This window comes from Poromitra crassiceps (genome assembly GCF_964638095.1).
Source record: "Poromitra crassiceps genome assembly, contig: HAP1_SCAFFOLD_373, whole genome shotgun sequence".
Classification (NCBI taxonomy): domain Eukaryota; kingdom Metazoa; phylum Chordata; class Actinopteri; order Beryciformes; family Melamphaidae; genus Poromitra; species Poromitra crassiceps.
Window position 1 is genome coordinate 138,972 of NW_028152031.1, and position 12,426 is coordinate 151,397.

Here is a 12,426-nt window from a genome sequence, read left to right on the forward strand (position 1 = left end):
AGGAGGGGAGAGGAGAGAGGGGGAACCAGAGGAGAGGAGGGGAGAGAGGAGAGCAGAGGGGGAACCAGAGGAGAGAGAGGGGGAACCAGAGGAGAGAGAGGAGGAGAGAGAGGGGGGGAACCAGAGAGGAGAGCAGAGGGGGAGAGGGGGAACCAGAGGAGAGGAGGGGAGAGTACCAAACTCAACTAGGTACCAAACCAACAAACTCTACTGTATAGTCTTTTCCTACGTTTAGTTTTTCTGTCGAGAGCAGAGTGGCTTCGAGGGAGCGGATTGGCCGAGTCCGAAGAGGGAGGCGAGCCGGCTCACTTGTCATCGTCCTCCACTCTCCACCACTCGTCCACCTCTCCCTCCTCGGTGTCGTCCCCCACGTAGTCCCCCCAAGTGTCATACACATCCCCCTCCTCATCCTCCTCCTCTTCCTCCCCCACCAGTTCACCTCCGTACTGCTGCTCATCCTCCTCATCTACCACGACTTCCATCTCCTCGATGTCGTCGCCGTCCTCGTCCTCGTCGTCCTCGTCCTCGTCCTCATCATCCTCATCTTCCTCCTCCTCCACTTCTAACTCGTCCAAATCCCCGTCCTCTACCTCGCCGTCCTCCTTCTCGCCCTTGGAGAAGGAGGAAGGAGAGGAGAACCCTTCAGTTCTGTCCGCAAGGTAGGACCTGCTGCTGGAGGGTAAGAAACGCGAGGTAGCGGTCTTTGTGTTGATGTAGAGGCGAGGGGGAGGGTCCCGCTCCTCCCCGTCGGGGGGGGAGGAGGGCAGGCCGGTGGCGGCAGAGTCGGCTCTGGATTCGGGGACCAGGGAGGGAGGCGGGGGCAGGGCCTCAGCGGCCCCGGGGCTCCCGTCGTCGGGCACGTATTCGCGGATCTCGCCCGGCTCCAGGGGGTCGGCGCCGCACGGGTCGTGCTCGCTGCACGACAGCTTGCCGTCCAGCCGGGAGATGAAGAGCATGCCTTCACGGTGTTCCTTACAGTACGAGCTGGGGCACATCTCACAGAACGAGGCCGCCTCTTTAGCACACACGTCACACTGGTGCCACGGACACTCCCATCGCCCTGGAGACACAAGTTCACGCTTATTGCTCATGATAAGCCAACATGATTTGGTCATTTTGAGGTTAAAGGTGCAATAAATACAATGTTTATTGTCCCATAGCATAAAAATGACATTAATAAACTGCAGAGGGTTGCCAGGGTTGTTAATGATTACCAATGGTTTAGCCAGGTGCTGAGATTTCTGGCTTCTAGGGATGGGACAATATATTGAAATTCAATATATCATAATACAAAAATGTGTCCATGTGTCGTGGGGGCAGAAAAATTAACCGCAATTTTTGTTACATTTTATTCTGCTGTAGAAACGCCAAAATGATGACCTTTTTTCAACTGTTCATTGATGGAGGTCCGTGCTAGTATGAGTGAGACATCAGCATTGCAAAACTTTTTGTTCTAAAGCCAAAAAAAGCAAATGGCAAAGCAGTATTATTATTCCAATATTTTGCATGATGATGTATGACCTATTCTCAGTTGGATCCCCACTCTAATCAGCTAGTGTCTCTATTGTGAAAATGTGATTTCATTATTCATGTCAGTTACAGACCACTGTCAGCTGTGCCAGAGACCTGCCAGTGTTGTTCTTGGTCATAAAAACACAAAAAAAATCACAGATTTTTAGTAGTATAATATAATAGTAGGTACGAAGCCTTCTTGGCAGAACTGCATGTGATACAATGAAGCATCTCCACCCCACTTGCCTGCAGGTCTCTTGGCCAGGTTGAGACAGTCGGCATGGTAGACCTTGGGGCAGCCGGGTTTCTTGCAGGACACGATCTGTCCCCCGTCGCCGCAGCTGAAGCACTCGTCCTCCCTCTCCTTGGTCACCTCCTGCTTGGTCTTCTTCTTGCCAGGGACCTTCTTCTTGCCTTCCTTCAGCTTCTCTGCAGACGGCTGGTTCTGCACATGGACAAAGACGCTCAGAAGATGGTCTAACACAGGGGTTTTCAAAGTGGGAGGCGGGCCTCCCCGGGGGGAGGGGGGGGGGTGCCTCCAAGCAGTTTCAGGGGAGGCTCAGTGAATGGAAGTGAAACAATATTACATTAGTTATCAAAAGGAGACCACATAGAATAGCCTAAATGTGTGTGATCTGGTTAATGAGATAGTTCAGAGATACAGTAGTTTGGGGGAATTTTACTATTTTCCCAAATGTTTTATGTATTTGGTGTAGTCTGACAGCAATATCACAATCAGGCCGAGCTAAAAGTGTTGAAATGTGAGTCTTCACCTTTGTCGGTCGGACACCCAGGAAACCGCTGCAGTTGGGCGCTCCACATTTACACACAGTCTTCCCATTGCCAAGACACTCCAGGTTGTAGTTGAATGTCAGGTCCACACCTGTTGTATGTACTGCATTAGCTCCACACTGTACTCAGATTATAACAAAAATCATCTGCATTCTGATATTACTCACTGATAATATAAATGATCAATAATATAATATATAATATAATATAATATAATATGATATAATAATATGATCAATAAAAAGACAACGAGTTGGGACCTTTTGCGATGTCCTGCAGAGCGAACAGTCCCACCCTGGTGTCCCCGTTCACAGTCCACTTCTGAGTCTCACAGTTGGGCTGGCAACAGTGGTTCATGAAGCGAGCCTGGTTGCCCTTGGGCCCGGCATCGATGATCCGGTCCTGACATAACAACGTACAAGTGTAGGCTTAGGACACGCACCGAGCATTTCATTTGAATGACAAATGGTGTGTGCTGCTCCCCCGGCGTGCACCACGTTGTTTTGTTTGACTCAGACTCACCTTGTCCAGTGTAAGCATGTAGAAGTTACAGATGTCGTTCTCCTGAGCATGTCGGATCCTGGTTCGACATTCTTCCTCATCGATCACCTCTCCCACATATTCGTTCACAAAGGCCCCCTGAGAGAGAGAGAGAGAGAGAGAGAGAGAGAGAGAGAAGCGAGCGAGCAAAGAAGAGATGGTCAAACAGAAGGGAACGAGGAAAATGTGGATAGTTCATATCACATTTATCAAAAATATTCTCTCGGCTTTCTCCCGGGCTGCCTACCTTCTTGATGTCGCAGATGCTGCGTAAGCCCCAGCCACGGGACAACGTCCTGAAGATCTCCACGCTGGTGTACTGGCGCTTTGTGAAGGCCTGGTTCTGACAGCGCTCCCCCGCCACGCACACCTGAGGGTGGCACTCGTACATCAGCATGCGGTTGATGCACTCCGAGTCGCCGCCGCACGCGTTCTCGTCGGACGCCTTGCAGTTGCAGCGCGGGATCTCCGACAGGTCGGCCGTGATGATCTGCACCTTGCCGATTGGTCGGTTCACCTGAGACAATGGCACAGTTTTTTTTCTTAAGCGTCACATGTTATCGTTATTATTGGTCAGTCTAACAAAGTGTGTTTTTGTTGATACGCTGTTACCCTAATGTGTCTGTATGGAGGAGGTTTCTTGTCATTCTTTCTCTCCTCCTGAAGCTGCTTCATCTCCTTCTCCGCCTGCAGCTCTTTGAAGCGCTCTGCTGCTTCAGTCAGGGCTACAAGAACAGATACAGTGTTTACTTAAACTATTTAAAATAATAACTTGAGCCAACTGAACTAAAAATGTGTAATAACATTTTCAATCGAGCACTTGCAAAAAAAGACAGTTAATAGGCTACATGCCTGTCTTGTAGATTGCATCAGCACCCTTGCCCATCTTCTCTATGTTCTGCGTGTCTCCTTCCATGTAGGGGAAGACTCTGGCCTGGTACGTCCACACAAAGTCTTTGGAGCCAAAGAACTGCACCGGGAACTCTCCCACCTCATGCTTCATCCTCAAGATGTTATTTGGGACGTCTTTGGTGAGACAGACTTCTGCGGGCCACCACCTTGAGCAATGAGAGACCCCAGGGTCAAATGTTCATCAGCCTTTGGTGAGAAGAGAACCACTATCAATAACAGGGGGAGACTATTTCTCTCTCCTTACCTGTAACGTCCCCACTTGACCCACAGGAGGTCCTTGATGCGAGGCTTCTTCCCAGCTTTGCAGTCGTTGCAGAACCAGCTGCCCTCGGGCATCTCCATGCTCAGACACTCCCGGTGGAAAGCAGCAGGACAGGCCTCACAGCACAGCAGGCTGCCCCCTGCAGGCCGCAGCAAGACACAACACATCACTGAGACGGCAACAAAGTGGAAAGCGTCTTTACCGTCTTTACCGTCTTTACCGTCTTTACACTATTCAACAAAACCAGTGCACAACTGTATTTTGTGGCTCATTTTTGCGCTGCTAATATGAAAAAGCAGGAATTTGTTTTGTAACATCAGACATTCTTGTTCAGCCGGTGATGACACGCAGCATCTTCTTTACATTGTAAAACGAGAGATGCGAGAGTTTGAGACTTTTGATCGATGCTAGAATAGAGTTACAGTCATCTAAGGATGAATGACTTTATCCAGATTACATCCTGATAAAAACCCTGTGGAAATACAGTAGCTCTCAACTGGAGGAAGCAAGGTCATTGAGACCAGGAGCGAGCACCTAGAGAGATGAGGAATGCAGAGTGAAGAAAGGCCTCCAACGAAAGATTCTGTTTCCCTTTAGATAAGACGAGTTATGACCATAAGCACCGAGCGTTATGAATTGAACTGACTGAACAATGCGACGTGCAGACCTCAGATTTGGGAGTTAGTGTTCCATTGGGTACGTTTTGTCTGTCCCCGATGCTGCAGTCCTCCGTGTCTGCCTCCTGCTTGGGGGTCTTACAGCCTGGGGGGCTGGGAGACGCGGCCACGAGGAGGACATCGCTGCTCTCTGGAGGCTGCGGGACCGCAGTGACCGGGGCAGACGATGTGCTGGGCACAGGCTTTTGTTTCTTCACAGATGCAACCTGTCCATGGCAAGGTGTCATCGTGTTATGAGTGTATAATTGTGGCATCACACTGTTTGGGTACTAACTAACATGTTTTTTTATTGGGTTAATTTTCAACTTGTGTACTCTTGTGTACCTGAGTGTCCGTGACGACCCTCTTGACCTCTGAGGTAATTCTCTTTGACTCCTAGAAAGCAAAGACAGAACAGGTTGTGAAAATACAGCAACAGTTTCAAAACTACTCCAAACTGTCTATTGGAACTCTTCTTCTTCGTCTCTTTCTCAGCGGCAACACACCTTCTTCTTTGGAGGAGTAGCAGACACTTCTTCTATGGTGCATTCCAGAACCTTGTGGGACAGCTTCCTCGGCCTCTTTCGGTCTTGGTTCATTGAAGGTCATGTGACTAATGTGTGCATTACCTATTCAAACTCAATAAAGAATATCACAAAGGTCATGTGACTACTGTATGCATTACCTATTCAAACTCAATAAAGAATATCACAAAGGTCATGTGACTAATGTGTGCATTACCTATTCAAACTCAATAAAGAGTTGTGGCCTGCAGCGGCCACCTATTCTACATGGTACTGCAGGATAGTTGATACTGGATAAGATGACGATGACAATACGCAGCACAGTTAAGATGACGATGACAATACGCAGCACACTGAAGTATCTATTTACCAGATTTGAGAGGTAGATGGGTTTTTTCTGGGGTCTCTGCAGCAGAGCGAGAGCGTTGTATCAATATCAATAGAGTATTGTATCAATATATGTATATATATATGTATATATATATATATGTATATATATATATATATATATATACATATGTATATATGTATCAATTGTATCAATAGAGCGTTGCGAGGCGATCTGCAAGGCTCTCAATTGAGATGCTTTTTTCATGAAATATAAATGAATGCCAGAGCAATTTAAGGAGATTTGTCCAGTATTCAGTACCGGTACTTGAGTACAAATGCAGGCAATACATGTAAACAGCACTGTTGTGTGTATTCGCTCACCTTAAGCGTGGTGTGGAGCTCCGTGTCTGTGAGGCAGCCCTGGTTGCCGAAGATAAAGGCTCTGTCCTCTCCCACCGTCTCGCACAGCATCCGCCACTTCTCCTCCACCAGCTGCCCGTCCAGATCAGACTGAACACCTGGGAGGAGAGCAGGAGGGAGAGGACACGTTTTAGAGGAAGGCTGACTTGTGGTGACTTAAAAATCATATTTAAAGCTGGAAATAAGGTCCAGGTTGTAAAAAAAACAGAATTCTCCTTTAAGGGCCTGTGTCCACCTAGCGTCTTTTCCTCAGGTCCAGCATCTTTTTTCAGTTGTTTCTAATGGGGGGAGAGCGTATGCGAGCGCACACGGACGTCTATAGGAAGTGCGCTGCACCCAGCGTCTATTTCAAAGCGCTCCGGGTTTTTGTGCGCCGGCTCCCAGCGCTCCCAGCTGAGAATAATTTAACTTTTCAGAAAGACGCTGGTGTCGGGTGCTGCTTTTCTGGCAACTAATCATATGGAGAAACTATCGCAACAGAGACAGAAAGGCTCAATTGTGGGAGCAGATTGGCTAGACACTTAATATTTCTGGTGAGTGTTGTGCTTACTGCTTTTAATAGCGTAGCCTACCTACCTGTGTTGTTAGCTTGCTAGCTGTCAGCTATCAAGCTCCTACCGCACTGAACTAACGTTGCTTCCTTGTATATTGTGAGCTGGGATCAGCGCTCCCCAGCGCACTCCCAGCGTTTAACGTCGGAAAAAGATGCTAGGTGGACACACACAGGCCCTAAGACTGCAGCCTGCTGATATGGTGTGAAAAGGACAGAGAGCATTGGTATTTGTATTGACTGTCACTGACCTGCTGTAGGACAGTCCCGGAGGGGACCAGACTCTATAGAGGTTGGTGATGGGGATGTCGGCGGTGTCGTTGCTGTTGCTGGCGTACGACTCGCTGAAGCCGTACATGTGCAGCAGCTGCCAGTTGGCCATCTGGCCGTAGGTGTTAAATACCTCGTCCCCCTTTCGAATGGGGCGCACGCAAACCATCTTCAGACTGTCCTGAGAAAGACACAGGATGTAAGAGAACGAACGAGAGAAGAGAGGATATGGGTCAGAAAAAGAAGGGAATCAGACTACGAGACAGAGAGAAAGACATAGTTGGACACTCATTAAAAGAAAGCAGGGCCCGAAATGAACATCCGTCAAGCGCCATTGGCGACTAGATTTGACGTTTGGCGAGTGACACTCAGAGGTTGTGCGTGCGTGCAGCTAATTATAACGAAGTGGGCGTGTCCCCTCACCGGTGTGTACTCCAGATTGGCGTTGTGACTCGACACGTGGTTAAGCATGTCGGCCATAGGAACCATCATCGGTGGGTTGGGGGCCGCCTCCTCCTCCTCGTCCTCCTCCTCCTCGTGGGGCTCTTGGAAACTACAGCGATAAGAAAGGAGAAGGTGAAGATGAAGATTCCCTTATTGTGATTGTAACTGTGACTTGTCATTTCATTCAGAACCGGGAGTTGAAGACCGCCGTTTTCTGTTGTTGGCCAATTGACATAAAGGTGAAAACATGAGATGGTAAGAGATGTTCTTACAGGCATATAGCCTATGAAATTAGTAGCCAAACTTTGGTTCTGGTTGTGTGTTTCAGTCAACCGACAAAATTAACTGTTTGGCGTAGGCAAACTTTAGTTCCGCCTGTGTGTTTCCAGTAGGATAATTAATTATACTGTATGTTTTGCAAGTACTTGAGTAATATGATATATCAAAATTTGATGAGAGTAGTTGAATATTGAATTGACTTAAAATGCCCAGCCCTAACCCAAACGCGGTTGGTCTCTTGCCTGCTAACCTGTAGGCCATGACAAAGGCCACCAGCTGTGTGTAGAGCTCCAGGGTGTGTGTGCTGGGGTTCCAGAGATCCGGGTGTCTGCTGATGAAGGGCAGGATCACGTCTGTGTATTCCCTCTGGATGTTGGCCAGGTCTCTGTCCACCGCCTAGGGAACACATGTTCCCTTCAACAGGCTGGATCTCTCCTCTCTGGACCTGTGACAAGAAGCAATCAAGTGAAGGATGCTAGAATTCAAATACTGAGCGCAGAACAGCAGCATTCTTCTAAACACGTTAGACAGGCCTGGAATTCATTAATTAATTGATTGCTTGATTGAGACACTGTTTGATTGACAGCTGACCTCTGGGAAGTGCAGTGCAGAAACACCATAATATAGCTTACATCTACATCAGTAAATTTGCTTTGTTACTTTCAAACCAATCAATTCAGGAGGTAGACATTCTTGCTGGGAAACGTATACACTGATTGAAGACTGTTCCTCACCAGAACATGGGCTGGTCCAGCGCCCTGAAGTTAGTCCAGAGGGAGAGGTAGGGACTCCATTGGGACCGCGGGTTCGTGTACTCATACAGCAGAGCCAGCAGCAGGGGAACCCAGCCCGACGAGCTCTCCAGAGAGGCCCTGTCTGGGAAGGGGAGAGAGAGAAGGCGTAGAGACAGTGAGATCAGCCTCAATCGCACATGTAGCTGGGGGAAGAAATACTACATACATGGTATTTATCATGATACATCCAATGCAGGGACAGCTCACCCTAAAATCCAAAATACATATTTTTTCTCTCCCCCGTAGTGTTATTTATCCATAGATTGTTTTGTGTTAGTTGCCCGAGTTTTGTAGATATCGGCCCTAAAGATTTTTCCATAGAGAGTTTCATGTAGGAACTATTTTCTATTCTGGACCAAACTACACCCACTAGCTAGCTGCTGCTAGCTGCAGTTTCATGTCAGAACTAGCTAGCTAGCAGCTAGTGGGTGTAGTTTGGTCAAAAGAAAATAGTTCCTACATGAAACTGCTCACATTCACAACAAGGTCCGTGGATTATCTTGAGTAACCGGGTCATAATTTCTGGAAAGTTTCTGGAAAGAGACATTGCTGTTGAGCTTTTCAAATGTTTTATTTTTGCAAATTGAGCACCACAGGCCGAGCGCCACTAACACAAAATGATCTCTAGATGGATAAATAACAACTCAGGGGAGAGGGAAAATATGTATTTTGGATTTTAGGGTGAGCAATTTCGTTAAATATCAGTATATAGGTCCGTTCATGCTTTTCTTCCCCTGCTTGTTGTCACCTTGTTCCAGCAGGGCAGAGACCTTAGTTGTTGCCTGGTGGAGAAGAGCAGATCTGGGGATGGTGAACAGAACCTCCCCCTCCTCTATGTCCTCCTTAGCCAGCATGCCATACTCTGCCACTGTCCCCTCTTTGCTCACATACACCTGGGAGGGAGAGAGAGACACGTCCAGCTCAAGGAATGATGTTCGCTCACCTATATCAGGCTCTACCTACTGTATATCAGGCTCTACCTCTTTTGAATGACAGATTCAGGCAGACATATATACATGTTGATTTGACAGATTAAAAAATTGATACCTGATGCAGCATTTGTGTGTGTATCCCTTTAAGACCGCGAACCGCGTGAATGCGGTTCGCAGTCTTAAAGGGATACACACACAAATGAGGGATGTATACACGCAAATGCTGCATCAGGTATCAATGGGTTAAGTAATAGCCTACATACATAAAAGGATATCTGAGATTATTGTGTAAATTGTGAGAACAATGACCTTATTGCTGAGCACTAGGCCGACTCGGTCACACCATTGTAGAAAGTTCTGCAGAGGCTTGAGCTCTGAGCCTTCGTCTACCTGTCAGCAATGGAGTCACATGGATATTATAAACATCATTATATCTTTGCATCTGCAATCGGACGTCAGAGACGGGTAGGAGAGCGTTTTGAACAGCCGAGTCCCCCAACTGACTTATGGAAGTTTGTGTGACGCTAGTTCCAGAGTGTATACGGAGAACATAGCGTAACATTATGGGGCTAGGATCCATTTCACAGCAAACAATTTGATGCAGGAAGTAAAACAGGTATCACACACACACACACACACACACACACACACACACACACACACAAATGGTTCAATTCCATTTAGGAGTTCCAGTGCCAGGGCCCTCATTACTGTTATAGGTTATACCTGCTTGCTTTACATCCTGCTGCCACGTCAAAACGGTTGCTGTGAAACGGGCCTAGATAAGATGAGCTAGTTCACACAAATTGGCAGGTAGACAAGCTGTCGAACTTTCTAGGCTACATCAAAGTTCAAAGTATGTGGCCTCCTCTCCGCTCGCCATGTTTTCTCTCTCCTACTTTATTGTTGTTTTGGAGATCATGGGGACCAGCGTCAAGCCAGCCACAATACAAAACGGGGGTTTTCCCCTGGTTATTGCTTTCAAAATAAAGGCATAATAATAATGAAACGATGTTAAAAAATATATATACCTTATACTTTGAAGGGAATATTGCTCATTTCCGGCTGTGTTGGAGTATATATATGTGTGTGTGTATATATATATATATATATATATATATATATATATATATATATATATATATATATATATATATATATATACTACAATGGGCGGGGCGTCGGTGAGTTCATACGTGTGACGTCACCTGCGCTATATAAAGAGCTGTCTACAGTTGGTCAGCCTCTGGTGGAGCTAAACCCGAAATTGCTATTCGTGTTTTCCAGGCATAGCCTACATTAGACCGCTGTTTGAATATGCAATGCCGGCGTGGTGCAATATAGGAAAAGTAGAACTGAAAAAACTCCAGACTGTCCAAAATATTGCAATACCAATGTCATACAGGCTCCCCAGATATACTAACACAAACTATTGCCACCAGATATCTGGCCTGATGACATTAGAGGAAAGACTTATCATTTTAGGAAAAAAGTACTTTAACAAAGCTGAGCTGAACCCCTCGCTCCAACCAGCAATACTCGAAGAACGAACAGGCCCCCCGAGATATATCTGCAGCACCCCCTTGTCCTTCTTATCCCAACAAATGTAGCCTAATCACTTTATGATTTTATGGTTTTATTCTATTATCATTTCAATCCTCATGGTGAGTTTTATAGCCGGTTAATCCTGGATTGTATTATAACGTTTATAAGGTTAATTTTATGATTTTGTTCTATTATGTTAACCCTTATTAAGAGTTTTATAGTCGGGCAATCCTGAAATGTAGCTATTATAACATGTTTATAAGGTCACAGGCTATATTGTTTGTTTTAGTGTTCTAACTCTTAATTTCTCCCCTATAGAAAAAAAAAAGAAAAGAAAAGGAAAAAAAATGCATACACACACACGCACGCACGCACGCACGCACACACACACACACACACACACACACGCGCTGGTGAGTAGGGTTATGATGCTGAGTGTAACAGCCTGCCTCCCTGATCCCCTCCGCCCTTCTATCCACTCCGAGGAACAGAGGGACTGAAGAGGACTGTCCGTCCTGAGCTGTCCCTACAAGGTACCAAGATTACTACTACTACTACTGGTCAGCCTCTGACTGAACCACCTTAAAGTGCTGTGCAGGAAACATGGTGGAGCTAAACCCGAAATTGCTATTCATATTTTCCAGGCATAGCCTACATTAGGCCGCTGTTTGAATATGCAATGCCGGCGTGGTGCAATATAGGAAAAGTAGAACTGAAAAAACTCCAGACTGTCCAAAATATTGCAATACGAATGTCATACAGGCTCCCCAGATATACTAACACAAACTATTGCCACCAGATATCTGGCCTGATGACATTAGAGGAAAGACTCATTATTTTAGGAAAAAAGTACTTTAACAAAGCTGAGCTGAACCCCTCGCTCCAACCAGCAATACTCCAAGAAAGAACAGGCCCCCCGAGATATATCTGCAGCCTTGTCCTTCTTAATCCAACAAATTTAATCATTTTATGATTTTATTCTATTATGTTAACCCTTATTAAGAGTTTTATAGTCGGGCAATCCTGAAATGTAGCTATTATAACATGTTTATAAGGTTACAGGCTATATTGTTTGTTCTGGTGTTCTAACTATTAATTTCTCCCCTATAGAGGGAAAAAAAATGCATACACACACACACACGCACGCGCACACACACACACACACACACACACACACACACGCTGGTGAGTATTGATGACGCTGAGTGTAACGGCTTCGTTAAAAAACGCATTTACGTTTCAAAAGTCCTAAAAGTGATTCAAGTTGGTGAAGATTATCCTGCTGACCCCAAATTATCGCTTCCAGAAACTTTTGTTAACCACAGACCTTATTTGATGCATTTAAGTGAAATCCCCATTCTAAAAGCTCATTGACTTTCCCCCGTAAGATCCAGGAAGTCCGGGACTTCCGCCTGCAAAAATATGTCATCCCTGTGGTACTCTGTTGAATATAGCTGAAGCTGACTATGGTAAATATAATAATGGTCGATCAGAAATGTTGTAATTATCTTGTAATATCAATCAATCAACTTTGATTCGCAACACATTAGTCCATAAAAAAACAAACAACAATTAAATGAAAATACTTTTTAAAAGCACAGTGAAACTATAAAAGGCACTTATAGCAAAATGTCCACATTATGTGAGTCACATCATTAAAAGCA

At 45.9% G+C, this 12,426-nt stretch overlaps 1 protein-coding gene and 1 pseudogene across 2 annotated transcripts; both read right to left on the reverse strand.

Moving 5' to 3' along the window:
• Positions 1 to 305: 305 nt before the first annotated feature.
• On the reverse strand, positions 306 to 5,273 carry LOC310770788 (histone-lysine N-methyltransferase, H3 lysine-36 specific-like; the record flags this gene model as incomplete). The annotated part of the gene is made up of 12 exons (XM_083663494.1): positions 306 to 1,060; positions 1,750 to 1,957; positions 2,286 to 2,395; positions 2,565 to 2,706; positions 2,827 to 2,943; positions 3,092 to 3,361; positions 3,457 to 3,569; positions 3,697 to 3,902; positions 4,001 to 4,157; positions 4,670 to 4,901; positions 5,020 to 5,070; positions 5,181 to 5,273. 12 exons carry the CDS (start codon positions 5,271 to 5,273, stop codon positions 306 to 308), a joined length of 2,454 nt encoding a protein of 817 aa, XP_083519620.1.
• A 142-nt stretch (positions 5,274 to 5,415) lies between these two features.
• LOC310770789 (N-lysine methyltransferase setd6-like) lies at positions 5,416 to 9,607 on the reverse strand (annotated as a pseudogene). Its single transcript has 8 exons — positions 9,527 to 9,607; positions 9,034 to 9,178; positions 8,226 to 8,367; positions 7,742 to 7,936; positions 7,192 to 7,321; positions 6,754 to 6,949; positions 5,910 to 6,046; positions 5,416 to 5,604 (listed from the first exon to the last, which is right to left on the reverse strand). The product of its transcript is annotated as an N-lysine methyltransferase setd6-like (transcript).
• Positions 9,608 to 12,426: the final 2,819 nt, after the last annotated feature.